Source organism: Lactuca sativa, chromosome 8 (assembly GCF_002870075.4).
Source record: "Lactuca sativa cultivar Salinas chromosome 8, Lsat_Salinas_v11, whole genome shotgun sequence".
NCBI classification, from domain to species: Eukaryota; Viridiplantae; Streptophyta; class Magnoliopsida; order Asterales; family Asteraceae; genus Lactuca; species Lactuca sativa.
The window spans coordinates 243,698,226-243,724,778 of NC_056630.2; the positions used below are offsets into that span (position 1 = coordinate 243,698,226).

The following is a 26,553-nucleotide window of genomic DNA, read 5'->3' on the forward strand; positions in this document are numbered from 1 at the left end:
TTTATTTTGACTTATTTATTTATTTGTTTATTCCCTTGCAATGAAATCGTTATGAAAATTGATGTTTGCATATTTCTACAACGAATGGATATGATTCTTATTTATGCAAATTTACCAAATAGGGAGAGTTTCTCATCGCTCAAATTTCAATTGGACAGAAATTTGGAATCACGCAACTTGGTTGCATGATGAATGAGAAATTTCATATTTGGAAATTAGACTAATTCGTTGACAAAGTGTCGAGTGAAGGACTAGGAGATCGAGCACACAAAGTTATGTGTTGATCAAGTCCACCAAAGAGTAACAAAGATATTCGTCATGATTTACTAAAGGTTTAGTAAGTATGATTATACTTATAAGATTAAGTGTAATTCTGACTTGATTGAAAAAGTTTAAATCAATAGCAGAACAAATAAGAAGAATCAAGTAGGCAGAAAGATAAAAGTTTATCCATTCTAAGAAAAAGGGAGAGTACCTTTTATGCTTTATGATAGGTCTTAGTGATTAAGAACCATATCTCAATTGATCCTCTAAGTGAGTCTTAGTACAATTGTAAGTCTAAGAAGAGGAATCAAGAATTGAAGAAATGGTTAAATCAAGAAGTCAATCATACTTCATTCCAAAACAAGTCTTAGAATTAAGATTGTGACATTGAGTGATAAGTGTTAAGAAGGTTTATAACATTCATAAAATGTGATAAGTTGTGATGTCTTTGATAAGACAAAGACCAACTAGGACCAATTTATGAAGTGTTTTGATAAAAACTACACTAACTCTTGAATATTTGTTTGTCAAGAAATGTTTATTGACAAGAGAATCTTATATGTCAAGGAGTCAGTGGGAGTCTTAATGGTCTTGAAAGGTTTCAAGAACAAATCAAATAAACCTTATCGATCATCACTAGCACACGAGTTGAGGTTTACAACCTATCGTGTTGACATTATTTTGTTTCTGTGCTGTTTCAATTGAGTTAATTATGCATGTGAGTCTTATGAGTTCTCATTTGAATGCATAAAAAGCAAGGACCTTGATCAATGGAAAGTACATTGATAGGAAAATGTGAGTTGCTTAAGTACTTGGAAGACATGGTGGGCAGCCATGCTACCATAAGGCAAGAAATCAAGATTAAGAAAGTTCGGTCCATATGAGTTTGAATTTGTCGTAAACCTTGCTTTTAACAAATTCACATGGATATGAACACATACACCGTTTAAATCTAAGTGTCATAAGATTTCCTCCTTAATGAAAATGATTGTGAGAAAATGCTTTCACTAAGAAAGATTTTAAGAAGATACTGATTGTAAAATTGCATTCTCGAATTCGATTATGGTTACGGCATCCCTTTCCATAATTTGAATTGTGAGGTTTGGCAATTAGTCTTAATTGTTTAGACACACATATGAACTATCGAAGGCAAAGGTGTATAAGTTCAAGAAGCATTGATAAAGGATTATCAAAGCACTAAGTATTAGAAACATGAACTTAAGAAATTCAATAAGTATTGTTTTCTGAAAGTTAAAATGTTTATGAATACATGTCGAAGCTAGTGGGAGCATAAGTGTTATGTTTTATAATAATCATCATGATAGTGGGAGCATAAATGTTATGATTGTATGATTATTAAGGCAAGTATTGCAAGTTGGCAATATTAATTATAGAAAACAAGAGTTATACCTTGCAAAGTGGTAAGGGTTGTAAAGTTGTTTTGCTATAATTAAGGGAGAGAATATTATGCTTCGTTTCAAATCTAAAGGCTTAGGTTGAGAAATGTTAATAAATTTAGTCAAAGGTACATAGTGTGTTCTTAAAATTTTCGATTATGATTACAACATTCCTCTTCACAATTCAAATTTTGAGAACATAGCAAATAAAACATTATGCGTCGTGTCCCATACGCTTCGGGTATATGATCGATTGCAAATGCTTTAATGTTTGACCATTCTAAAATTTTAAAAATGTCTAGCGCATTTAGAGGGAAAAGGGACTAGAATCGGTTTTGACTAAAATAACTAAACAACTATCAAAGGACAATCCAAAGTTCGACGAGGATTGGTTGCTTATGAGTAGTTGGAAGCATGGTATTGAATGGACCATATCGACGTTATTATGAATAGAAAAGATTCAATTAAGAATGAGTTGTCGTATGGAAATTATGGAAATGTTTCCACATTGGATGGACCATATCGACATCATTACGAATAGATAAGATTCTGTTAAGAATGAGTTGTCATATGGAAAATATGGAAGCATGTTCATATTGGGAATTGAATATTGAAAATCTATGTCTAAATTAGAAACTTTTATGCAAAAGGATGTTCAAAGGAATGTACTTTGAGTGAGATACATCATATCTAAGGAATTGTCTTGTAACAATCTCCGATAGAAGATTTTGTAATATCATTGACAATAGTCTTTGTGACTTTGGTGCAGTGACATTACGAAATAATCACTGCATAGAATGTTAGAATCTAGCATATTCTATAAGTAGCAAGAATTTGATATTCTTTCACTTATGAAAAAGGATTTGGAGTTGTGAAATGAGAATGATTGGAAATGTGTTCAATTTGATCTATTTCACAAAGTAAGAACCATATGTAAACATTGTGTACATGCTAGGAGCATGGGACAAGTGTAATAATTCAAGTAAGAAGTTGATTACCCGAAATGAAAAATAATGAGTAATCGATATGGTGATAAATAAAAGGAGTTTTATTTATACCCAAAGGTTTGAGGCCATATGAGATTAGTATTATTCTTGTGTTCCACTTTGCATGTTTTGACTTCCTGAATAATTTAATTGGTTTAGAACAGTCAAATTATTCGAACGAGCCACAGTCGTTCATATGTTGGAAGTTGTAACAACCCGAAATTTCCGCTTCTTTTTAAAAGTAACTTTTTCATAAATCAACTCGCGCAACCGATCGTCGTTCCGATTTCCGATTTCCGATTTCTCCGTTTAATTAAGTCATTAATTAGTACACATTTAAAATGACTTAATGGGTGTCTTAATACATTTAGAAATCAATTTAACACCCAACTTTAGTGATCGGAATAATTCTAGAATTTACCGTATCGAGTTACGGTAACTTAATCGGGTACGACCAAAAACCCCGTCTAACGCCGGTATCGGGTAGAATTCCACCGTGTCCAAAACTTAAACACTATATAAACGTGTTTAAGACTTCATTTGAAGCCTTTTGGCAAGTTTCTCACTAAACTCTTACAACCTCTCCCCTCAAGCTAGAATTAAGGTCCAAATCACAAGTTTAAGGCTTCAAATCTTTAAGGTAACCTCCCTAACATGTTATTCAACACCTTTAGCCTTCAAATTGATGAAATAATTGAGTTTTAGGTCCAAGAACATGAGTTTACGGCCAAGGAACAAGCTTGGGCCGTAAACTCCATTTAATGGGGTTTTAAGCCCTTAAACTCCTTCCTAAACTCAATTGGACTTTAGATATGGCTATGGGACTTCAAGATATGGACTTAGGACATTTAAAACTATGATTTTGAGCCATTCAAAGGAGTTTACGGCCAAGGCATAAGCTTAGGCCGTAAACTCAAGTAAAAGGGGTTTTTCATGCCCTAAAACCCTTCCAAATCACTCATATGGCTTAGATATGAATTGTAGGACCTTGGTTTTAGCATTTGGACACTTGAAACATGAATTTTGTGGGACTTATGTGAGTTTACGGCCAAGGATAGTGCTTGGGCTGTAAACTCCCCAAAATGTGACATAAACCCAATTCTAAAGTGTTAGAAAGCCATCCAACACCACCAAAAGACTTGGAATAAATCAAGGGACCAACCAAAAATGCTTTAAGGGTCTAAAACACATCATTTGTGGGACTTATAAGGGTTTACGGCCAAGGCTTGTTCTTGGGCCGTAAACTCCAAAACTTTTGGTGTTAGAATGCAAACTAAACACCCCTAAAGCCTTTAGATGAATTTTAGAAGCCCTTCTATGCAAGTTTTAGACCTTGAAACACTTTGTATGAACCTACATTAGAGTTTACGGCCATGAGGAGGGTCTCATGGGTCGTAAACTCCATAACACCCCTCAAATGTCACATAAAAATCATACTAGGTCTTGGAATAATCTTATGAATCACATGTGATTTGTTTTAACAACATTTGACACCCATTTCATGAAGATTAAGGAGTTTACGGCCAGGAGCCTATACTGGGCCGTAAACTCCCATAAAATAAGCATTTTGATGATTTGAATTCAGTCCAAGTGTTCCAAGACAATTTAGAAAATCCATTCTAGCAACCTCTAGGTCCATTTGAGCCCTTAAACCCTCAAAACCACACCAACATGAGTTTACGGCCGTAAAATCATGTGTGAGTGTGTTTCATGGTTGTAAACTCATTTAAATGTTTACTTATGGAGAGTAAAATCATGTCCCAAGTCCCTAGTGCCATTACAAGTCCGAAGATGTCACCCGGGTCACTCCAAACGCTCGTTTTGAGGTGTTTAACCTCATTGGAGTGTAATGTTCCAAATGATTAGCGAATGTATCTCTAATTGTATATATATGGACATTATATCATTTTACATAGGGTCATCGCGAGTAATCAAACCCCGAACCGACGTCTAGCATTCAAAACCGACACGTTTCCGAGTCCGGTGAGTTCATACCCCTACCCTTTTTCACTGTTTTCATTGTTTTCAGGGGGGGAACACAAGCAAAGTACAAGGGAATTCTTGTACTCATAACATGTTTTCAAATGTGTGTTTCATATTCTTATGCTTTTATAACTGATAACTACAACTGATAACAGATCGAACATACAGATCACGTAACATATATTTGTGAAATAAGTCTTTAAACTAGTATGTTTTACATGTATTTCACAAATGGTTTTCCACATTTTATCAGTTAAAAGCATGACATTAAAATATTTGAATTTAATACCTGTACACTGTTTTGTCCTCGGTAACACTCCCCACACTTATACGAGTGGAGGACTTTCATATTATTACTAGTAAATTTGTTATTCCGATACGATTGGAGACACGTCCTCGGAGAACACTCCACCTGGATTACGCGAGTGGAGGACTACACCCATAACCAGAATCTCTGGTATTTAGAGAGCGTGACTTGAGTGTATAGATCTATACGGGGCTGACTACCCCACACCTGGCTGCTAGCTACAGCCGAACCGAAATGGTTCAAGGGTGACGAAAGTCATAAGTATGTGGACGACTTATTGCCACATGTGGACTACTTATTGCCACAGGTTTCAATCTATTGTATGGTTATGGAACTCACAATTAGGATAACAGAGATTTACTTACAGTAATAATGGATTTCTTTATACATCGTTTACATCGTTTACATCTTTTACATCTTTTACTTACTGTAACTAACATTCAGGAAGGTACGGGACCTTCCTGGGGAAAACATGGAATCTAATCACGATTACATCTTTTACATCTTTCACATCGTTTACATAAGATACATACATGCAGGAAAGCATGGGGCTTTCCCGGGTAACACTTACATAACTAGAAAGAGTCACAGAATGGATAACATTACATCTTTTACAATTTGTAACATACAATAAGGAAAGTATGGGACTTTCCTAGTAACACATGATAAGTAAACAGAACAGTTTAACCAGTCAGATAACCAACTACACATTTTCACATGAGTAAACATGTTTTCAGTGTACAAACTTACTATACTTTACATTTGTGAAACAATAACCAACTTTTAAGAAAATACGGGATTTTCTTGGTGTACATAACATTTCAGAAACAGAAAGGAAACCGATACATTTTCGTAAAACAAAACCGCTTATAAACTCACCAGCTTTATGCTGATTTTCAAACCGCTTGTGTTCTCAGGTCAGCGTTAGAACAGGTACCCGAAGATCCTTTTGCATGAAGGCGTGTACATGAAGACCCGTTACATTTTGTCTATATATACTATGTATCACAACTGTACAAACTTTACTTTTGAAACAACTGTAAAACTGTTATTATGTAATGTAATGCTTGTTTTACTTTACTTACTATGTACATTGGATTTGATACTCAACACGGTAGTCAACCCCGAAAATGTATTCCGCCTTCGGTTTTCGGGGTGTGACAGAAGTAGATATGAATGAAGATTGTCGTGAATTGGTGTGTGGATTGTCTAAAAGAGTATTAGACATAAGTAAATGTTTGCTGCAACGTTCATGAGTGCTTATGAATAAGATTTGAGCATTGGATTAAACCCACGCTTACTTGGATCACTCCATGAATTGTATCACGAGTGATTGGTGAGACGATAACATCTTATATTCTTGAAATCGAGATGTGTGAGTTGTATCTTGCAAATCGGTCGCACATTGATAATATGTAAACGCACTAGTAACTTGGTGTCATAAAACATATTGTTGTGTGTGATTCGGTGAGTGAGTGCAAGCAAGCATTGTATCAAAGCTTATCCATTCCTTTTATCCAAAGTAGGATAAAAGAGATATCTTTGGGCCCCTTGATGATTTTTGTGATGACAAACGTAAATGCTCGGCCGGGCTAGGGCTAATTTGATTTGTTCAATTAGTCAGTCGTCATAAACCGGGAGTCGAGAAATAGTACAAAGAGAATGACTAGAAATCATGTCTCATACGATATCTAGAATGGAGGAATATATGATCCCTTATCTAACGACACGCGTATCTGACAGGATCAGAGTTGACAGCGGCTTTGGAAAGCTACGATTGTAGATCAGGATCTGAAGTCATACGCATGATAGTTATTCGACTTATCCAAGTGGGAGACTGTTGGATTAGTGTCTAAGTTCATAACTATTTTGGTATGTACTTGACCCGATGGTGCATGGTCCTTTTGGGTTGCCTTTATCAAAGCAACTTGATAAGATGAATTATGGAAAGAAAGGATTAAATATGATTTATTAATATATTATGAGAATAATATATTAAAGGAGAAATCATACTGTTTAATTAATATTAGTCAAGAATTAATTGGTAATTAGTTTTGTGACTAAAAGAGATTAATTAAACTTAAGGGACTGTAATTGTAATTATAAGATAATTGCAATTTGGGCCATGGATTGCCTTATATTAAGGAGTGGACGAATTCTATGGGGAAACCCATAAGAAATCGTCCAAGGCCTTAAGGAATGGAATCCATGGGTTGCTTAGGGCTTAAGCATCCAAATTAGGGTTTCCTTGTTGGATAACCCTAATAGCCTCACTATATATAGAACCCTTATGACCCAAAAACGTGGCTAAGCATCCTTCTAGGGTTTCACATGTTTTTGGGCAGCCTCCATCCTCTCTCCTTTTCATCCTCTTGCTCTTGGTGTTTGTGAACCATTAGAGAAGTGACAATTGTGACTCTAAGCTTTCTAAAGTCAATACAAGGAGATTTGGGATTGTTATTACTACATAACAATCAAGGTAACATCTTAAACCTATTCTTATGTTAATATGATTACTTGAATGCTAGAATTAGGGTTTATAGTCTTGGATAACTTGCATGTACAATAGAGAAACCTAGATCCAAGCATTAGGGTTTATATGAGCACATAGGATGTTCTTAGGACCAAAACCCATCAGTTAATCCAACCACTTGGTTCAAGTTGCAAGTCTAATTAGGAGGATAATCAAACGATTTCGTGTTTTTGGGGTTCTCGATGAACATAAGAGAAGATGGTGGTGAAGACGATCTACTGTTGGATGTCGTGATTGTTTTAACTGGTGGTCTGGCGGGTGGATGGTGATGATGGCATTGATGTTTAATTGCGGAGATGTGGGTCTTCTAGGGTTTTTAATTTTGCTAGCAATGCATGTATCTACATTTATCTGTATGTATATATGTTGAGAAATGGGTAAAACGTAGTAAGATTGGCATCAATCAGAGAAGGATAGAGATGAAGCTTGATGTCGTCGGATCCACAACAAACCCTAACTCCGATTAGGGTTTCGTCGTCGTTTCTATGAACATCCAATTAGGGTTACCGTTGAATCGGAGTGAATGGAGACAACGGGTCTTGTCACTATCTCTGACTTCCGACGTTCCCCTGCAGTCGTTATCACACCTCCTTCCATATATGTGAATCGCAAACGAAGTTCTCTAGAAATTTTCGTCTTCATATAAAAATTTAGATGTGTGGTTGTGTGAGAAATAGAATCTGAAAACTCCATGTGCTCATATGATTTAGAAGTGTGTATCTGTGTTCATCATATATGAATTGGGGAAGATGAAGAAGTGGATGGGGGTGAATATATTTTCAGAGAGAGAGAGAGAGGTGGCCCCACTTTTTTAATTATTAAAATAAATAAAAAAAACAATTAGATTTAAAAAAAATGAAAGAAAAATGAAAAATAAATACCCCAAAGGTATTACAGTCATTTTAGTTTACAGAGGGACCAAAAACGCAACGAAACTACCTCAAAAGGACCACCAATCTAAAAAAAATCGTGGTTTGGACTAATACCCTATTTTTTCAATTGGTGTTATGTATTGGAACAGTTATGAGTATAGTCTATGCCCCGTGGCACACGTAAAAGCATTTGGCCAAAAGTCCTCCACACAAAGACTTTGAAGTCAATAAAGTAAACCAACTAAGAGTGTCATGATTGATGCACCGATAATCTTTCTTCTGGAGTTTTCCTTATAACTTCTCCTATTATTCAATGAAAAAACAAAAATACTGTCAGGATTGGATCTGTCTAAATTAAGATATCCATCTATATCTGTATATAAAAAATAAAAATAAAAACCATTATCGAACCAATAAAAAAATAGAATACAAACATTGATTTTTCTTTTCTTGTTTAACTCTATCTACATATTATCCGACAAAGGAAATTATAGAAAAGAAACCATCACATCTAAAAATATGTTTGATAAGAAAATTTCATGATTACAATATAATAGATTTAGAAAAATATTTGAGATGGTGAATAAACATCTGTTCAACTATTTGTTAAATATGCAAAAAAAAATATCAAAGTGGGCATATGACTTTGTTATACAACTTATTTGGTGCTCACTACACTCTATCTATTAGAACTAATGTTGATTTTTATTAAATGACAATGTTGTTAATGTTATTAATTATCAGCTTAATTTCATTTAAACATGTATATATATAAACTAAACAACGAATAATTCATTTTGATCCTAAAAACTAATTAAACATGATAGTGAATGACAATGATGTATCTTATTGTCATGCTCATTAAACACGTTCAACAGCATCTATAAAATTGTTATTATAAATAATGGAATTTTTTTTCATAAAGGAACATTTCAAGTGTACTAAGCTTTGGAAGATGCTTCTTGGAAGATGCTTCCCCACAGGAGCCTTCAATTCCCCATATATATATATATATATATATATATATATATATATATATATATATATATATATATATATATATACACACACACACACACACACACACACACACACATAGCTGTCAACTCGTAACTCGACTCGTGTCTCGAAATCCAAAATATTAACTTGTGACTCGAATCGTAACTCGACTCGTAAGAGTCATGACACTATATATATATATATATATATATATATATATATATATATATATATATATATATATATATATAATATTTCTTGATTATTACATATTTTAGAATGAAATTAACATATTCACAAAATTTTACTTTTATATGAAAAAAAGAAAACAATCAAAAGAAATGAACTATAACCACTTTTTTGGTGGCTGCACAAAGACCCAGTTAATTTAAAGCCCAGGAAAGAATTGTGGCCCATGCTTCTTATTAATATATTACACCCACTTAATTTTATTTGAAACCCTAGCTTCTTTTCTTACCACCTCAAATATTTCCTACCACCACGTGATTTCTCTTTTCAACCTCATCTTTTCACCAAGAAAGAGATGAACTTGTTTCTACTTGCTTTTCCTACTACCTCACATCTCTCCCAGCATTTTCTCGACCAAAGCAGAATCTCAAAACTTAGAGCCAACAACAAATCGAGGCACTACAACCGCTAAACAGCTATACATACCGCTAAACAGGTCACATGTTTTATGACTCGTCTGATTTACGAGCCAACTCAACTCGGTCCGAGTCACGACTTAAATCGGATTTTTTTTACGAGTCAGAAGAAAAACGAGTCATGTTACGAGTTGCCTCGCTTTGGGTATCAAGTGGCTCGACTCGTACGAGTCAACTCCTAACTCGTACGAGTTTAACAACTATGTGTATATATATATATATATATATATATATATATATATATATATATATATATATAGAGAGAGAGAGAGAGAGAGAGAGATTATTGTTGTAGATGTACATAATAATCAAATAAAAATAAAATAACCATGTGTCCCTTTTTGAGTTTTTGTTTATATCAACCTAATCTTAAAACTTCATTCAACACAAAAAAATGTGACATTTAGGTATAAATGGTTTATTCTTGTCTTGATAGTTATTAACTTAATGGATCTTTTTGGCTTGGAATTCGACTTCTAAGAGATCTAACATTGTGGTTGGGGTCAGAGAAACATTGTTGAATCCAAACAAATGCATGATTTCCAATTTGTGAAAATCATATTCTTTAAGCTAGGATAGGGGGAAACAACAAAAAAATACATATGTTTTTCCTTTGTAGATCTAAAATTCTTAGACTTTTGGCCCTAAGACTATCTGTTATACTCTCCACGACAACGATCGTGGAGAGCTTCCAGATCAGCCACCGAAGCAACCACGAACCACCCCACTACAACCGGAGTACTCTCCACTGATAACGAAGAGAAATAACTAAGAGAGAGACAGAAGAAGGCTGAGAGAGAAGAAATTTGTCAAGAAGCCATGATTGGGCGTTACGTCTCATCTTCGGCACCATGAGCCATCACGAAAACGACGAACCACGACCGGACGGGGTGGTCTGCACGGTTGTTGTCTGTGGCCACGTAGACCACAACTGGGTTCGTGGTCCATATACTGGATGGCCTAAACATTTTTTTTTGAAACATGGTACGTCTTGCTTCACCACTTTGTATGTTGGTCCCACTAGATAAGAAAAAAGTGTTCTTACCTATTTTATCCTTATTCAGAGCCAAGTATAGGGATTTTTTTTACCAGTTATGTATTTGACCAATAGTTTTTTCTTAATGGGCCAAACACGTAAAAATACTATTTTAGCTAAAAAGGAAACATTTCAAATAGATCAAACATTTTAATAGAAATCCATAGTATATTGAAGTATTTTCAACCATCCTAACTTGCTTTAATTAGTCCAAACAATTTGATCATGTTTTAATACCCTAATCTTATTCATATTTAATATATTAATTATATATGAAATTGAAAAAAGTGTTTGCAGGTTAGCCCAATACGGTTAAACGGTATCTTACGGTTTGTGTTTTGATATTGCATCCTACATGCCAATTTGCCACATATAAGGCTGATATATCTAGAACCATCGATTTTTGTGGAAAAGTACGCAAGGTAATTAGGTATTGTGACAAACTTACACATATTTTATGAAGAAATAAATAGGAGATATAAATATTCTTTCCCATGAATTGCCTACCTTCTTTACTTTTTTGAAGGATTGGCCATAGCTATATTGTTTTTGTATTACAATTTGCATCGTGGTATGTTTTTCATCTTGTTTAACTATGTTCTTACTCATAAAATTGCTTTGTTTGAACTTACGCTTAGTTTCAGGATTAGTTTGACTAGTAACTTTGAATAATATTTGATAAGTAGTGGAGCCTTGTTGATGAAATCAATGTGATTAACATTAAATATCTGGTCAGCAGTGGAACCTTGTCATATCATCATCTTGTTAATTGTTTGGTCATGTATGCTAAAAAATCAAATTACAAAAAGATGATGAAGGTATCAAAAGAAACAAGGAAGCAGGATCGAAGATGGACATTTGCATTTTACAAGCTGAATGTACAACCTTTAATATAAGACTATTCTCAAAGAGGATGGGGAGTGGGGAGGGGAAGAAAATTGATCCAGGTCTTATGCATTCCAAATGCAGGTACATTCCTACATAATAAAGGAGGCTTAAAAGAGAAGAAAAGTGATACCGAAGATGCATATGAGGAACTAATCTTGGAAGAACTACAGAAAACACATACTTAACTATTTGAAAAATAGCCAAGGTTTGCAACTTAAATGAATCCCAGGCCATAAATTTCCCAAGCCACCATTTGCAAAAGTGTGGTTCACCTGCAAAAAAAAAAAATGAAAAATGAAAACGACATCGTTTTGGACGTTGTTGACTGTGGAAAGTGAAATCATCTGTGATTTAAAAAAAATGTATTATCATGTCATGTTGACTGCGAAATTCAAAGACCATACTGTGAAAATCATAACCTATGGTATGAAAATTTGCACATTGTAGAGGATGTTATCTTATAAGAGATTGCTTTGTAAAAAAGAGTTATCAAAACCAATTGTCTGCATTTTTTAGCACAATTTTCACTATGTTTTTTCTTCTGATTTCCTTAGCAATTTTTTCCACCTTACCCTTTTGCTCTTGCCGAGATAACATGAGTTCAAACATTGTACATGACTAATTGTTGTTTTTTGTTGGTGGTTGATGGCAGTTAGAAACAACATGTTTATACAATGCAACAAATCGATATGTTGGTGGTGGGAACCGATCTAGCAGCAGAAGAGGGTCCGGTAGTAAAAGATGGAAAAAGTTTTGCTAAGAGCAGATACATAGAAGAGGTAGCAACAATCAAATAGGTATCTGTATCTCTCTAAATGATTATCACGATGTTGGTGGATATGTTGCGTTCCAATAACAACTCAATTCACAAGTAGTTTCTGAAAACCAATACACGTATTGAGAAATTCAGTATGTTGATCCCAGAAGATATTCTGTACCATATCAAACACTAATACCACCATATCAAACGTCGATAACACCATCTGAAAGGCCGATTGTATAATATCAAATGCCAATTATACAATACAACCTATTTTTCCATTCTAAAAAGTGGGCCGCCGAAAGGAGAGGAAAGTGGTATTGAAGATGCATATATATGTGTAACTAACCTTGGAATAACTGTAGGAAACATACACTCAACTACTAGAAAAATGGACTATGGTCTGTAACTCAAATGAGTCCATGAACCGCAATTAACTATTTTTGTTGATTATCAAGACTAGCTAAGAGTAAACGTAAATAAGAATAAAAGGCAAATACAAGTAGAAAGAAGTATATTGAATCAAATTGTATCTGAATTGAAAGCAACAAAAAGGAATATCAAGATGTTAAACCCATGAAATCTCAAACCCATTGAAAATCTTGCAGCATGACAACGCTGAAAGACACATCAAGGGCTTACACTCAAGAAAAAAGGTGATAAAACAAAAAACCTATTGCTTTTGTGTATGCTCGACGGCTTTGAGTTATCTTATTATTTATTGCACATCTTGATGTGTCTGAGCATGTTGATGTTGTAATTTAATAACTTTGCATCAGTTCTGTACTCTTCTCTTTGCGTAACCATTTTATTTCAGCTTCCCTTTGGATTTCAATTCTATGTTACCTGCTGAGTTGATTTAAGTCCCACCTTCAAATTTTCTTCAAAAGTTACCTCTTGCTAAACCCCTCATAAGAAATGTTCATGCACAAACTCCCACCTATTCAATAAATCTTGCTAAATCCCTGAATTAAATCACAGAAACCAATAAAAGATGAATGTGTAAGAAACAAAACACCACCAAAAACCACAACAACCATGCATGTACGGTGTTGTTTATCATTCATAATAACATAACCAAGACCAAAACTTTCCCCCTTTGCATGATAAAAGAAAAAGAAAATTTACAAATAGAAAAATAGATAATAAGTGGATACCTGATTCTTACTTAATTATTTGAAAAATAGACCAAGATATGTAACTTAAATGAGTCCTTGATTTTACAATTAACTATTGTTGTTGATGATCAAGACGAACCAAGAGTAAAAGTAACAATTTGGAAAAGCAAAATACAAAAAGAAAGAAGTATAGGCAATAAACTCATATTTGATTTGAAAGCAACAAAAAGGAAAATCAAGATGTTGACCACAGGAATTGTCAAACCCATGGAAATTCTTGCAGAATGACAATGCTCAAAGACACATCTACGGCTTAAACACTCAAGAAAAAAGCAATAACACAACCTTGACTGCTTTTAAGTTTTTTTCTTTATTGATTCCATATAATGATGTGTCTCCAATAATGATGTGTCTGACCATTTACATGTTGTAACTCGATAACTTCTTGCATCATATCCGTCTTCTCTTTGCGTAACCAATTTCTATCTCAGCTTCCATTTGAATTGTTGTTCACTGATTTGTTACCTGCTGAGACTAATTAGACTGCCACCTTGGAATGTTCTTCAAATGCAACCTCTTGCTAAACCCTTCAACATCGTTCACTTGCAAACACCCATCTGTCCCAATAAATCTTGAGAAATCCCTGAATCAAACTACAGAAACCAGTAAAAGAGAATGCTCAAGAAATTGAACACCACCAAAAAACCAGAGAAACCATGTGTGTTGTTATTTTTTGTTCAAAAGAGAATGCTCAAGAAATTCAACTCTCTTAGGCAATGAGGGATGATACCTGTGAAGTTGTTGTGTGCAACATCCAAAATTTGAAGTTTCGACATTTTGCACAAAGATTCAGGAATTTCCCCAGTGAAGTTATTCCTGTGTAGCTTTAAGACCATCAAATTTGTCAGCTTTTCTCCGATCCAGTGGGGTATGTTTCCGAACAGTTGATTATCACCCACATCTAACACTCTTAAAGCTCGTAAATTCCCCAAACCTTGAGGAATTTCCCCAGTAAAGTTATTGCCATTCAATGTTAACCAATACAATGATGAATGATTATTTGCTATATAACTTGGAATGACACCTGAAAGCAAATTTGAACTAAATATCATGGTTTCCAACAATTTCAGATTCTGGAGACACTTGGGAATTTTCCCTGTTAACCTATTTCTGGAAAGATCAAGATATTCCAAATGCGTCCATCTGCACAAGGACCTTGGAATCGACTCATTGAAAATGTTATTTGCTAATATTAATGCCAGTCCTATTTCTGGAAGGTTTGTCAATGGTCCGCTGAGTTTGTTGTGAGAGAGATCTAAGAAATCAATGACAGGCATCTTCCGCAACCATCTGGGCAGAGGTCCCGAAATTGAAGCATTCGACAACACTAACTCAGAGAGCAAGAACTGATTTCGTAGCCACTGTGGCAATCCATTTGTGAGATTGCAGGAACTGAGATCTAGACCATACAACTGGAATGGAGGTATCCACTCACGTGAGACATTGAATGCCAACTTGGTGTTAGAAGAAGCATCCAAGTGCTCCAACATCGAAAGGTTAGCAAAATGGGCTTCGGAAACTACTCCTTCTAAGGAATTGTCTGAGATATCAAGATATTTGAGTTTGGCAAGTTGCCCAATTGAAACCGGAATAGTCCCATTTAACAAATTTGAAGACAACCGAATTGCTTGTAATGAAACAAGTCTTCCTAGAGATGTTGGGATGGGGCCCGTTAAGTGATTGGATTGTAGATACAAAGATTCTAAAGCTGCAAGATTTCCAAAGGATTCTGGAATTGAACCATTCAATTGGTTATCATGTAGATCTAATACCTCTAAGAATCTTAATCTTCCTAGAGATTCGGGGATTGGACCTGTCAAACTGCTCATTGATAGATCTAAGTGTCTTAAATTGGTTAGTCTTCCAAATGCTTCTGGAATCGTACCATTCAAACACCCACTTAAATCCAACCGCTCCAAAGCATATTGGGAGCATTCTGAAACGTTTTGCGGTGGGTCAATCCTTTCTATTTCAAAAGGATTTCCATATGTAGCCAATGTTTTCAGGTGACACTGTCTCCAGATTCCAACATCCTCAATATTCTTAAACTGGTTAACAGAAAGATCAAGCTCTAGAAGGTTAGCCATAATAGGAACCGAAGAATGCAGCATGTTTCTTGAGAGATCAAGGACTCTTAAGGAACTCATGTTACTGAAAACAGATGGAAATATGCCTTCAATTGAATTCCAGCTAAGATCCAGGTGTTGGATGTTAGAAAGCATACAAAGTGACAAATGCAGCTCTGATAAAGAAGGGATCATGTTTAGCACGTTTGCAAAGTTCCATGCCAAACTAAGATTAAATTTAGAAAGATCGAGGAATGCTAGGGATGTCATGTTTCGGAAAAATCCAGGGAGTGGGCCTTTGAAAGAATTGAAGCCAAGATCAAGGTGTTTGATGTTGGGAAGTATTCTACTCGAATTAAGAAAAGGACCAAGATGGGCATTGGAAAGTCCACAACCATGCAAACTTAACTCTTTTAACGAAGGAAGATTGTAAAGCACCATGCCCATGTTCTTTGCTCCGCCAAGATCCACCCAACTCAAGTCGAGATGCTCGAGTGATGAAAGGCCAAAAGTCCATGACATATCATCATTCCAACTGAGATCCAAAACCTTTAAATTAGAAAGATTTCCAATGTAAGGAGGAATAATACCTTGAAAACCAGCATAAGAGAGATTGAGATATCTCAGCTGTTTGAAGGATCCAATGAACTTAGGGAACCGGCTTCCTCCAAAATCATTCTGACTCAAGTCCAGGTACTTGAGATGCCTCAACTCAGCCAAAGTAATCTCCTCTGAGATTGAGGCTGTCAATGGTTCCAGTGCGACTGCCACAATGGATTCTTTCCCACTGGCAACAATCCTTACCCACCCATGAAGACAACATTCCGAAACCATCTTCGATGACACTCCCTTTGAACCTGAGAAGAGCAAGTCGTTCTTTCTGGGAGCAAACAACAGTGACATTTCCAACACCCAAACAAGTATATTTGGTTGCAAACAAAAAAACACATATGAAAATGAGATGGAGCCCCAAACCCCACGGATTCCCCATTTATCAACCCTCCCTAACTCAGTTTAATTTAGAAGAAAGTTGAAGTGGAAAGATAGTTTGTTATGATGAAGTGATAGATTATTATGAAGAAGAAACCAGTTCATTTATAATGCCACAAATGAAGAACAACTTAATGCCATGGAAGACTTGAAGTCAATGGACATTTGTACCCACAAGTTGTATTTTTGTGGTCTGATGCTATCTTTATTTCTCTCTTGATAAAAAAAAAAAAAAAAAAAAAGTGGTTTATGGCCAAGTCTGTTCCCCATGTCAAACAAGCATTTAGATTTTCAAGATATCCAAGATAATTTATAATCTTTTTGTAAATAGTAGTTGTAAATTATAAACTGAATTTTGATGTCCAATCATTTTACACAACTAACTACAAGAAAATAATTTTTTGTTATTATTTGACTTGAAAAGGTTGATGTGCCAAGCCCAAGCCTAATTAAAAGATACTTTCTTCTGCAACTCCAAATTAAAGATATTATATCATCTTTTATAAAAAAAAAATCCAGTCTTCTCAAATGCATTACGGTTTTATTAGACATGACAATTTCAACCCATTTACTTGAAAATAGGCACTAAAAATGACCTAAATAAACAATACAAAATGAAGCAATTAGAAACAGTTAGTCATGAAACAATATATACAAGGTTCAGGCAAAACATCTAATGCACTTGAATTAGACAGAATTTGGGAATAAAACAATTTAGACACATAACATAATTAATACAGGGGATGAGTCAAGAAAATATCAAAAATTAAAAAACATGGAAAGCAACATAACCCATGAGATAATGTATATAGAAGAGCTTTTTAACGTTTCCTAGGTTAAACCAACATAAATAAATATTATAGCATCTCACTTTCATTTGTTTAACCATAACATTGTATTTTCATTTTTTTTTCTTATTATGGCATTGTGCTTTGAAATGTGCACCCAGTTATAACATTGTTCTTCAAAAATAATTCTTATTAGCATGCTATACTTTGAAAATCATCCAAATAATAGCAGTGAGAATTCAATTGCTTTTTACAATGTTCAGGCCAAATGCAATATGCAACAGTCACTAGGAAGAAGAGTTGCTGATTTTGAGTTCTTGACCGTTATTAAAACTGACTATTTCCACATGCTAAAACTCACATCTTTAAGGTTGTTATTCATTTCAGTTGCAACTAGTTCCATCTCTAATGTGTATAACATGCAACCTCTCACCTCTGTGTTAACAATTACATGAGAATAAACTGACTTTTTCTGTCAAAAAAGACACTTGATAGTTAGTTGATATCATGAAACATTTCAGTCTTATAAGTTATAATAATCACAGCTATAGTCGTATTTACTTATCATCATGGAAGACAATTTATATCCACAAACTTGTATTTTTTGGTCTTGGGATAATTTTCAATTTTTCTTGATCGATTTAAGTCCTTTTTTGGCTACTTTCCATGAAATACGTAATTCTGTTTAATCAGTTAGAAGTCACCAACTACAAAAGACTTGGAAGTCAATCGACAGTTTGCAGCCACAAACTGGTAAGCTCTGGGCCTCGCCTTTTTTTTTTTTTTTTTATCAATCAAAATTAAATGGTCTGCACAGCTCCTATAGTTGGCATGTTACAATCATATTTTATCCTAAAATATCTTTAATATAATTAGATTTAAACATTAAAGAAATTATATAATAGTTTTTTGAGTAAATTACATGAATGGAGTCATGTAGTTTTGGGTAATTTGTGTGTATGGTCCTTAACTATTTTTTCTAACTCGGACGGTCCTTATAGTTTGGTTTTGTTTAGGTTTTGTCCCCAAACAAATTAATATGACTATCTTGCTCTCAATGTAGATTAGCATAAACCACAGGGACCATTTGTGTAATTTACTCTAGTTTTTTCTTTTAAGTTTGATACCACTATTGCTACAATTTTTTTGGCTTTTAGCGAATTGGTGTTATTGAATTGGAACACTGTTGGGTATATTCTATGCCCCATGGCACACGTAAAAACATTTGGCCAAAAGCCTTCCACACAAACTTTGAAGTCAACAAAGTAAACCCCCAAATAACACTCACACACAAAAAAGGGGACCATGATTGATGAACCAATCATCTTTCTTGTGGAATTTTCCATGCAACTTCTCCCTACCAAATGTATTCCACTTTGATATTATTCCACAAAAAACAAAAACTACTATCAGGATTGCATAGACTAACTATCAGTGTTGTGAAGTATACTTAGCTTAACTTGTTAATATTTTCAATTTATTAGTTCTTATTATAAGTTACAATGTTATGTCCTGTAATTTTTAAATATATACCAACACCAAAACATAAGAGATTATGGTTGATGGAAGAGAAAAAATGAAAACAAATTTGATGTCCTTAATCAATGCCAGAAACTATGAATGTCATGACAGATACTTTCATTTCAATTCATAGAATACCACTTCCCAAAGAATTTCTACATTACCCATCAGCTTTCATTTTATCCTCGTTTGTTCCTCTAAATTACTTTTTAATGTAAGTAAATACAGTATGATGTAGAGATGACAATTCCAACCCATTTATAGAAAAATGGGTTTGATTTAGGTCATTCTTTATATCTAATTGGTCAAACAGGTCAGCCCGGTTCCAAAACTCATTTAAATGTGTTAAAAGTTTGTGAGCTGTTTTAATAACCAATTAATATTTTACTTCTTAAAACACAGTTTTAATAAGTTTTCTTAAAATATTTAAGGCATTCCAGTAAACACTTATGATATTTTAAAACACACATGCACTTAGAAGAAGCACTGATTTTGTTGTCTTTACCAGATTTACAGGTTATTAAATTTGAATAAAACTATTGATGCATGCTAGAACTCATATCTTTAAAGTTGTAATTCATTTTAGTTGCAACTAGTGTGGTCTCTAATATGTCTAAGACGCAATATTTGTGTTGATATTTACAAAAAGTTGATTACATGAAAATAAACTGTCTTTTTTCTGTCAAAAAAAAAAAACAGTAAAAAATGATATTAGATAACTAATATCCAGAAACTTGTATTTTGGTCTTGGGGTATTTTTCTTTTTCTCTTAATCAATATAAGTGGTTGTTGGTTATTCGACATGACATTCGTAAATGTATTTGGCTTATTGGCCACAATCTATTTATTTTCATGGAAGACTTGGAAGTCAATGAATACATCCAAGCCTATTTTTTGTTTTCTCTAGATCGAAAGAAGTGCTTTTTAACCAAGTCTATCCCCCTTGGAAGAAGCAAGTGTAATTGCAATAAAAAAAAAATTTAAACAATAGTGCCATGATTGATGCACTAAGTTAGCATATTTCTTGTGGAATTTTCCATGCAACTTCTCCCTAACAAGAAAACAAATATATTCCTCTTTTCTTAATATTCCATTAAAAACAAACCTAGTATCAGGATTGCATCAGTCTAATTATCAGTTGCGTGAAGCAAGTATATTTAGCTTAACTTAATTTAATATTTATCAATTCTTATTATATGTTACAATGTTAAGTACATATTCCATAACTTATATTTTGTAACTTTTACATATGTACTATAACAGATCGTTCAAACTGTATTTGTGATTCCACCCATGCATGGCTCATACCCCATAGATCGTTCAAACTGTATATGAACAACAATCAATTTTAGCTCAAATGGTAAAAACCACTTACATGAGTTTCCTTTGTAGCAAAATAGGAGATAAAAAACTAGCTACCTTTGGTTTTGTTACAGATAAAATCCATTTAGTAACAAATTTGTATTACCTATGATTTTTTGTATTACCTATGATTTTCTATTTCTTCAATTGGATCATTCATGTGTAAAGTCCTCAACATGAGGTGAAGCAAATAGAAATGAGTTAAAATGCTTAAAAGATGATATTGGGTTACTATTATAATAATAATAATAATAATAAATAAATAAATAAATAATTATATCATGAAAAGAGAGCTAAGGTGGTTGGGTCCAAAATAAAAGTTCGAGTAAATTATACGAATGGTCCTTATGGTTTAAGGTAAATTGCATTTTTGGTCTCTAATTTATTTTTTTAACTCAGAAGGTTCCTATTGTTTGTTTTTGTTATACGATTGGTTCCTGTCTTACGTAAAAAAACTATTTTGCCATTGATTTTTTAATTTATTTAAATAAACACACCCTCAAATGCCCCCCTCACCTTACCTTACCTACTCATCATTTTTTCCTATTTGGGTAAATTACACCATCCGTCCCTCGTGCATATATCAGAAAGCATGTTTAGTCCCTATTTTTAAAAATTAACTCGGACCGTCCCTGAATTTGTTTTTTCTTGCATGGTTAGTCCCTATTGACATAAAATGACTATTTTACCCTTAATAATTTTTTTTTATTTTTTTTTTTGTTACTTACTTATCAGTGTATAGATTTAAAAGAAAAAAAAAATATCCCACCCCTCCCCTCCCCCTATCCCTAGTTTCCTTCTCCCTCTCTCTCATTTACACTCACAACCGACAACTACCCAACTCCGGCGCTCCTTCTCCTTTCTCCGGCGATACCAACCTTTTTCTTTCTCTATTTTTCGATCACCACCCACTACAAGTGCTGGCAGCTGCGAATGGTGGTTCTTTGTCGCATTCTTCTAAAGTCCAATATTCCTCCCCCAATTTTAACTAAGAACTACAATTTGTGTGACAACCTGATACTTTACACTGAGCAATCCATCCATATATCTAAAATTCACTTGAATTTAGCATCTTTTAATAATATGTTGAGCCCGCGCTAGTGTTTTAGGCTTAATATATCATAGATATGGACCTTAGGAAAGATTAGGAAGGGTGCTGCATCACGAAATCCAACCAAACACACCAAGAGAGGTGTGTGCGGCCAAGCCAGTCGCACACCCAGCAGCAAACCCCTCCAGCCTCACACTCAACCCTATATAAAGTAGAGGACCCCCTTCCATTCACTTTTGGCTGCATCCTTTCTCTTTCTATACTTTCCCTCTCTAGAAAACCACCCAAGAACACCTAGAAGACTCCCAAAACGTGAAGAACACCATCATTTTACTTGTCATGGAGGTGAAATACTTGAATCCAAGCCTCAAACTCATAATGTTCTTCATGTTCTTCATCCTATGAAGGAGTGCGGCCGCACACCTTCATCAGGTGGCCGCACACACTCATAATACCCTCCAAAGTGAGAGTAAGGCCACATAATCGACACATGGGACTCGAACAAGGAGTGTACGACCGCACACACACCCTGTACGGCCACACACTCTAGTGTGCAACCTCACTCACAAGTCTGGCCGACCCCAGCCGCACACTCACCTTTATGGCCATACACACACCCTAATACTCATATTTGGCCTTAAACTTGCATAGATCATTGGGTATAGAACATGGGACACTTAGTCTTAGTGATTCCATGCCCTTAGGAAGGATTTCCCCTCATGTTTAGTCATGAAAACACCTTAGCTCTAACTTATATATGTGTCACCGTATGATTAATAGGGGCTACTTGCGTTCAGAACATCCGTTGACACTCAGCAGTTATACGAATCGCAAACTTGAACCCTACAGTAAACGGTGAGTTTATACCCCTTAATGAACCTTTTTAAATGTTTTTACGTGTTTTAGGGGGGAGGGGGGGGGGGGGGGTACAAGTATAATACTACGTGTTTTTATTATCAAATCATATGTGAATTACATTTCATCATCAAAAGGAGAACTCTCTACACTTTTAGATACTTATCAAGAAAACTGTTTTCAACTAATTATCAAATGCGTTTTTAAGGTTATTTATATAAGTAAGACTTGAAGGACTTAGGACTGATAGCTCGCCTTATTTCCTGTTCTTGTTTGATGTGGTCTTAGGGTATTGGTTGTCCGTCCGACTATCGTTGATTTCTTAGTTATATATCATATATATTCATGTTAGCTATGAAAGTTTTCATCTTATTCAATACCTTTGCTGATCAAAGGCAGGAATTCACACACTCTAATTAACTATAATAGGTATAGTTAAGGTTACTGCTTGTTACCTCTACTACTACTATACATACTACAACTGTCAATATTACAAGTTAATACAAGTATAAGAGAACACTCTACCTACTATACTAAAAGTCTACCATACTAAAGCATAAGAGAACACACTAATACAAAGTAAAACACACTATCCCTTGATAAGGTACTCTACCACGCTTACACCATGTGATAAGGGCTTCCCGGAAGGAAAGCAACACTACATGTATAGATCTATATGGAACTGACACTATTACATCCCGACTGTTAACAACAGTCCGAGCCTACTAGGCCCAGGAATGACACTACATCACTTCACTACGAATGACCGGGAAGGTCATCGGACACTCTAATATCATACAATTGGTCACATGAGGGGTTACACTTATATCCAAATAAATACACTAAGACTTAAAGTCTAAGCTAATATCCCGAAGAAACTAAAGATCTATTGCTGACTAAAGTTACACCACTATTGCTGTTAGCAGGCATAACATTTCTTCAGCTATGTTACTCACATGAGATTTATTACTATACTTTTACAACTGAAGGTTTCAAAGATAATACTTTTACACACTCAAAGGATTTGACTTACAAATGCACATTTCTGGAAAATATAGGATTTTCTAGGGAATCCTACTACTCATAAACATAAGTTTCAGTTTCTATATTATGTTTTTGTAAAACTCTTTTACACAAACAACGACACTAAAATCTTATGAACTCACCATCTTTATGCTGATACTCGTTTTCAAAATAACTTGTATCCTCAGGTCAAAGATAGACAGGTACTGGTGTAGCTTTTGGAGAAGATGGAGCACATACAAGACCCATCTTTTATTTTGTTATACTTTTGGTGTCTATTAAACTTTACAGAACACATTTGTAATTATGATCACTATATTAATGAAATGGTTGTTGTTTCTTGTTTTTACTATTATGCAATTGTAATGATACTGTACATGACGTCCTCCACCCCAGAACGTATTCCGCCGTTCTAGGTTTTGGGGTGTGATAGATTGGTATCAGAGCTATTGTTTATAGTGAATCAAGTATATCAACCCATAAAAGATATACAAACTATAAACACTTCAGGACTAAAACACTCTAACCAAGAATATATACTTTTAAATACTAAAATATTTAATTAAGTGTATATACATATACATTCACCAATACAAAGGATCAGTATCATTCTAGAACAGAACAGAAGTATTAAAGATTATTTAGCAGCATAATTAAGCTTAGAGACATATAGTCACATCTGGGTGGATGTAGCCTGATCAACTACATCTCTCTAGGAGTGACTAGCATGTGCCTAAGAGTGATTGTGGTGTTGCAACAAGTCTAAAAACTTACCAACACTACCACAAGATCGTTAGAACAAGAATACTATAGGAGTATTATGCATTCTACTAACTAAGTATGTGATAACTAAAAGGGTCGTTACTGGTAGGACAATGGTTGCTAAGTGGATACACCACGGTTACATGTGACTAGGGCGCCATAGACTTAGAATCTGTGGCCTTTGCTTCATTTCTTATTCTTGTTTGATTGGGAATTTGGGTGTTTCATTAAGGACTATCTTTATATCTAATCTAAACTTGTCCTTCTTCCTTTCAGATGTCTTCCAACAATGATGATGTTGTATTAGTGTCTAAGTCCATGACTATTTTGGTATGTACTTGACCCGATGGTGCATGGTCCTTTTGGGTTGCCTTCACAAAAGCAACTTGATAGGATGAATTATGGAGAGAAAGGATTAAATATGAATTATTAATATATTATGAGAATAATATATTAAAGGAGAAATCATATTGTTTAATTAATATTAGTCAATAATTAATTAGTAATTAGTTTTGTGACTAAAAGAGACTACTTAAACTTAAGGGACTGGAATTGTAATTATAAGATAATTGCAATTTGGGCTATGGATTGTCTTATATTGAGGAGTGGACGAATTCTATGGGGAAACCCATGAGGAAATCGTCCAAGGCCTTAAGGAAAGGAGTCCATGGGTTGCTTAGGGCTTAAGCATCCAAATTAGGGTTTCCTTGTTAGATAACCCTAATAGCCTCACTATATATAGAACCCTTAAGGCTCAAAAACGTGGGGAACTTCTCTTCTAGGGTTAGAACACGTTTTGGGCAGCCTCTATCCTCTCTCCTCTTCGTCCTCTTGCTCTTGGTGTTTGTGAACCATTAGAGGAGTGACATTTGTGACTCTAAGCTTTCTAAAGTCAATACAAGGAGGAATTGGGATTGTTATTGCTACATAACAATCAAGGTAATATCTTAAACCTAAATATATGTTAATATCGATTTCCATATGTTAGAATTAGGGTTTATAGTCTTGGATAACTTGCATGTACAATAGAGAAACCTAGATCCAAACATTAGGGTTTGTATGAGCACATAGGATGTTCTTGTGACCAAAACCCATCAGTGGTATCAGAGCCTAGACTGGTTTCTATTGTATTGATGCATTATATGGTTGAAAAATTCAATTTTTTGGTGTTTTGGAGGCTGGACTCGCGAGTCCATGCTGACTCGACGAGTCCATGCTTGACTCGACGAGTCAACTCGTCAGATGGAGCATATCTTGGGATTTCTTGCTGTTTTTGCTTTGGGATAGTTACCTTATCATATTAGATCAATATAAACCCGATTTTATGATATATTTGACTATATTCCTGATCTAATTGAAGATATTTATCAATTAATAAGATAATTGTTTCCTTATGTGATAATTGATTGATTATTTTGATTAAATTGATAAATTGTTTTGCAAGAAATCATTAAATAAATCAAATATGGATAATTATGTGATTAAATGTTAATTTTAGATTATTTGTTATTTGATCCTTGTTGTTATGAAAAGTTTCATATTTTTCCCTTTAGGTTTTATATTTTAAATTTGAACACAAAGGTTTTGTTGTTTTGAAATTTAAATGGTTAAAACCTTAATGTTTTGAAAAGGGTTTCAAAACTTGCCCTCAAGTTTTAGAATTTAAATTTTGATTAATAGTTTAATTGTGATGTATATTTAAATTCTAAACCCTAATGTTTTGAAATGTTTCAAAACTTGCCCTCAAGTTTTGGAATTTAAAAGTTGATTAAAAGTTTAATTAGGAATGTTAAATTCTAAAACCCTAGTAATGTTTTGAAAAGTTCAATTCACACATTTATGGTTTTATTAATTAATTAAGGTGTATAATTAAAAGAGGTTTAATAAATCCATAAAAGTTTAGGTTTACAATTTAATTGAATTAAAAGTATAATTGTTAAATTTGACCACCTAGTATTTTAAAAGTGTAAAATACACCCTATACTATATATAACATTAAAAGTCTAACATTATATATATATATATATATATATATATATATATATATATATATATATATATATATATATATATATATATATATATATATATGAGTAAAAGTCAGTCTTACCGTTAGTAGGCCTCATTCACGAAGCTGGTCTATAAGGGGTGTTTAAGGAAATTTCCTATAATATGGCGATTGAATGGGTATCCACTCTTACCCACCGCACTCTTGACTAGTGGAGGGTCGTTAGCCGAATGGGTAGGATAGGACGAAACTTTCCATT

At 34.3% G+C, this 26,553-nt stretch overlaps 2 protein-coding genes across 3 annotated transcripts in view; both read right to left on the reverse strand.

Moving 5' to 3' along the window:
• Window positions 1-26,553, reverse strand: part of LOC111911331 (receptor-like protein EIX2) — a 259,032-nt gene that overhangs the window by 188,309 nt on the left and 44,170 nt on the right. The window lies entirely within an intron of this gene.
• Window positions 13,194-17,588, reverse strand: LOC128128034 (receptor-like protein EIX1). 2 transcript variants are annotated; one of them, XM_052766808.1, is made up of 2 exons: window positions 14,599-17,588; window positions 13,194-14,451 (listed from the first exon to the last, which is right to left on the reverse strand). In XM_052766808.1, the coding sequence occupies exons 1-2, from the start codon at window positions 16,835-16,837 to the stop codon at window positions 14,408-14,410; spliced, it is 2,283 nt and encodes a 760-aa protein (XP_052622768.1). In that variant the 5' UTR covers window positions 16,838-17,588; the 3' UTR covers window positions 13,194-14,407. The 2 variants fall into 2 exon arrangements, with proteins under 2 accessions (XP_052622768.1, XP_052622769.1); XM_052766809.1 differs by having other exon boundaries at window positions 13,194-14,461; window positions 14,599-17,587.

Coding starts and splice junctions, on each gene's coding strand:
- LOC128128034 (XM_052766808.1), bottom strand. CDS start 16,837: ATGTCACTGTTGTTTGCTCCCAGAAAGAACGACTTGCTCTTCTCAGGT. Junction 14,452..14,598: donor TGCACACAACAACTTCACAG/GTATCATCCCTC, acceptor AGTTTGATTCAG/GGATTTCTCAAGATTTATTG.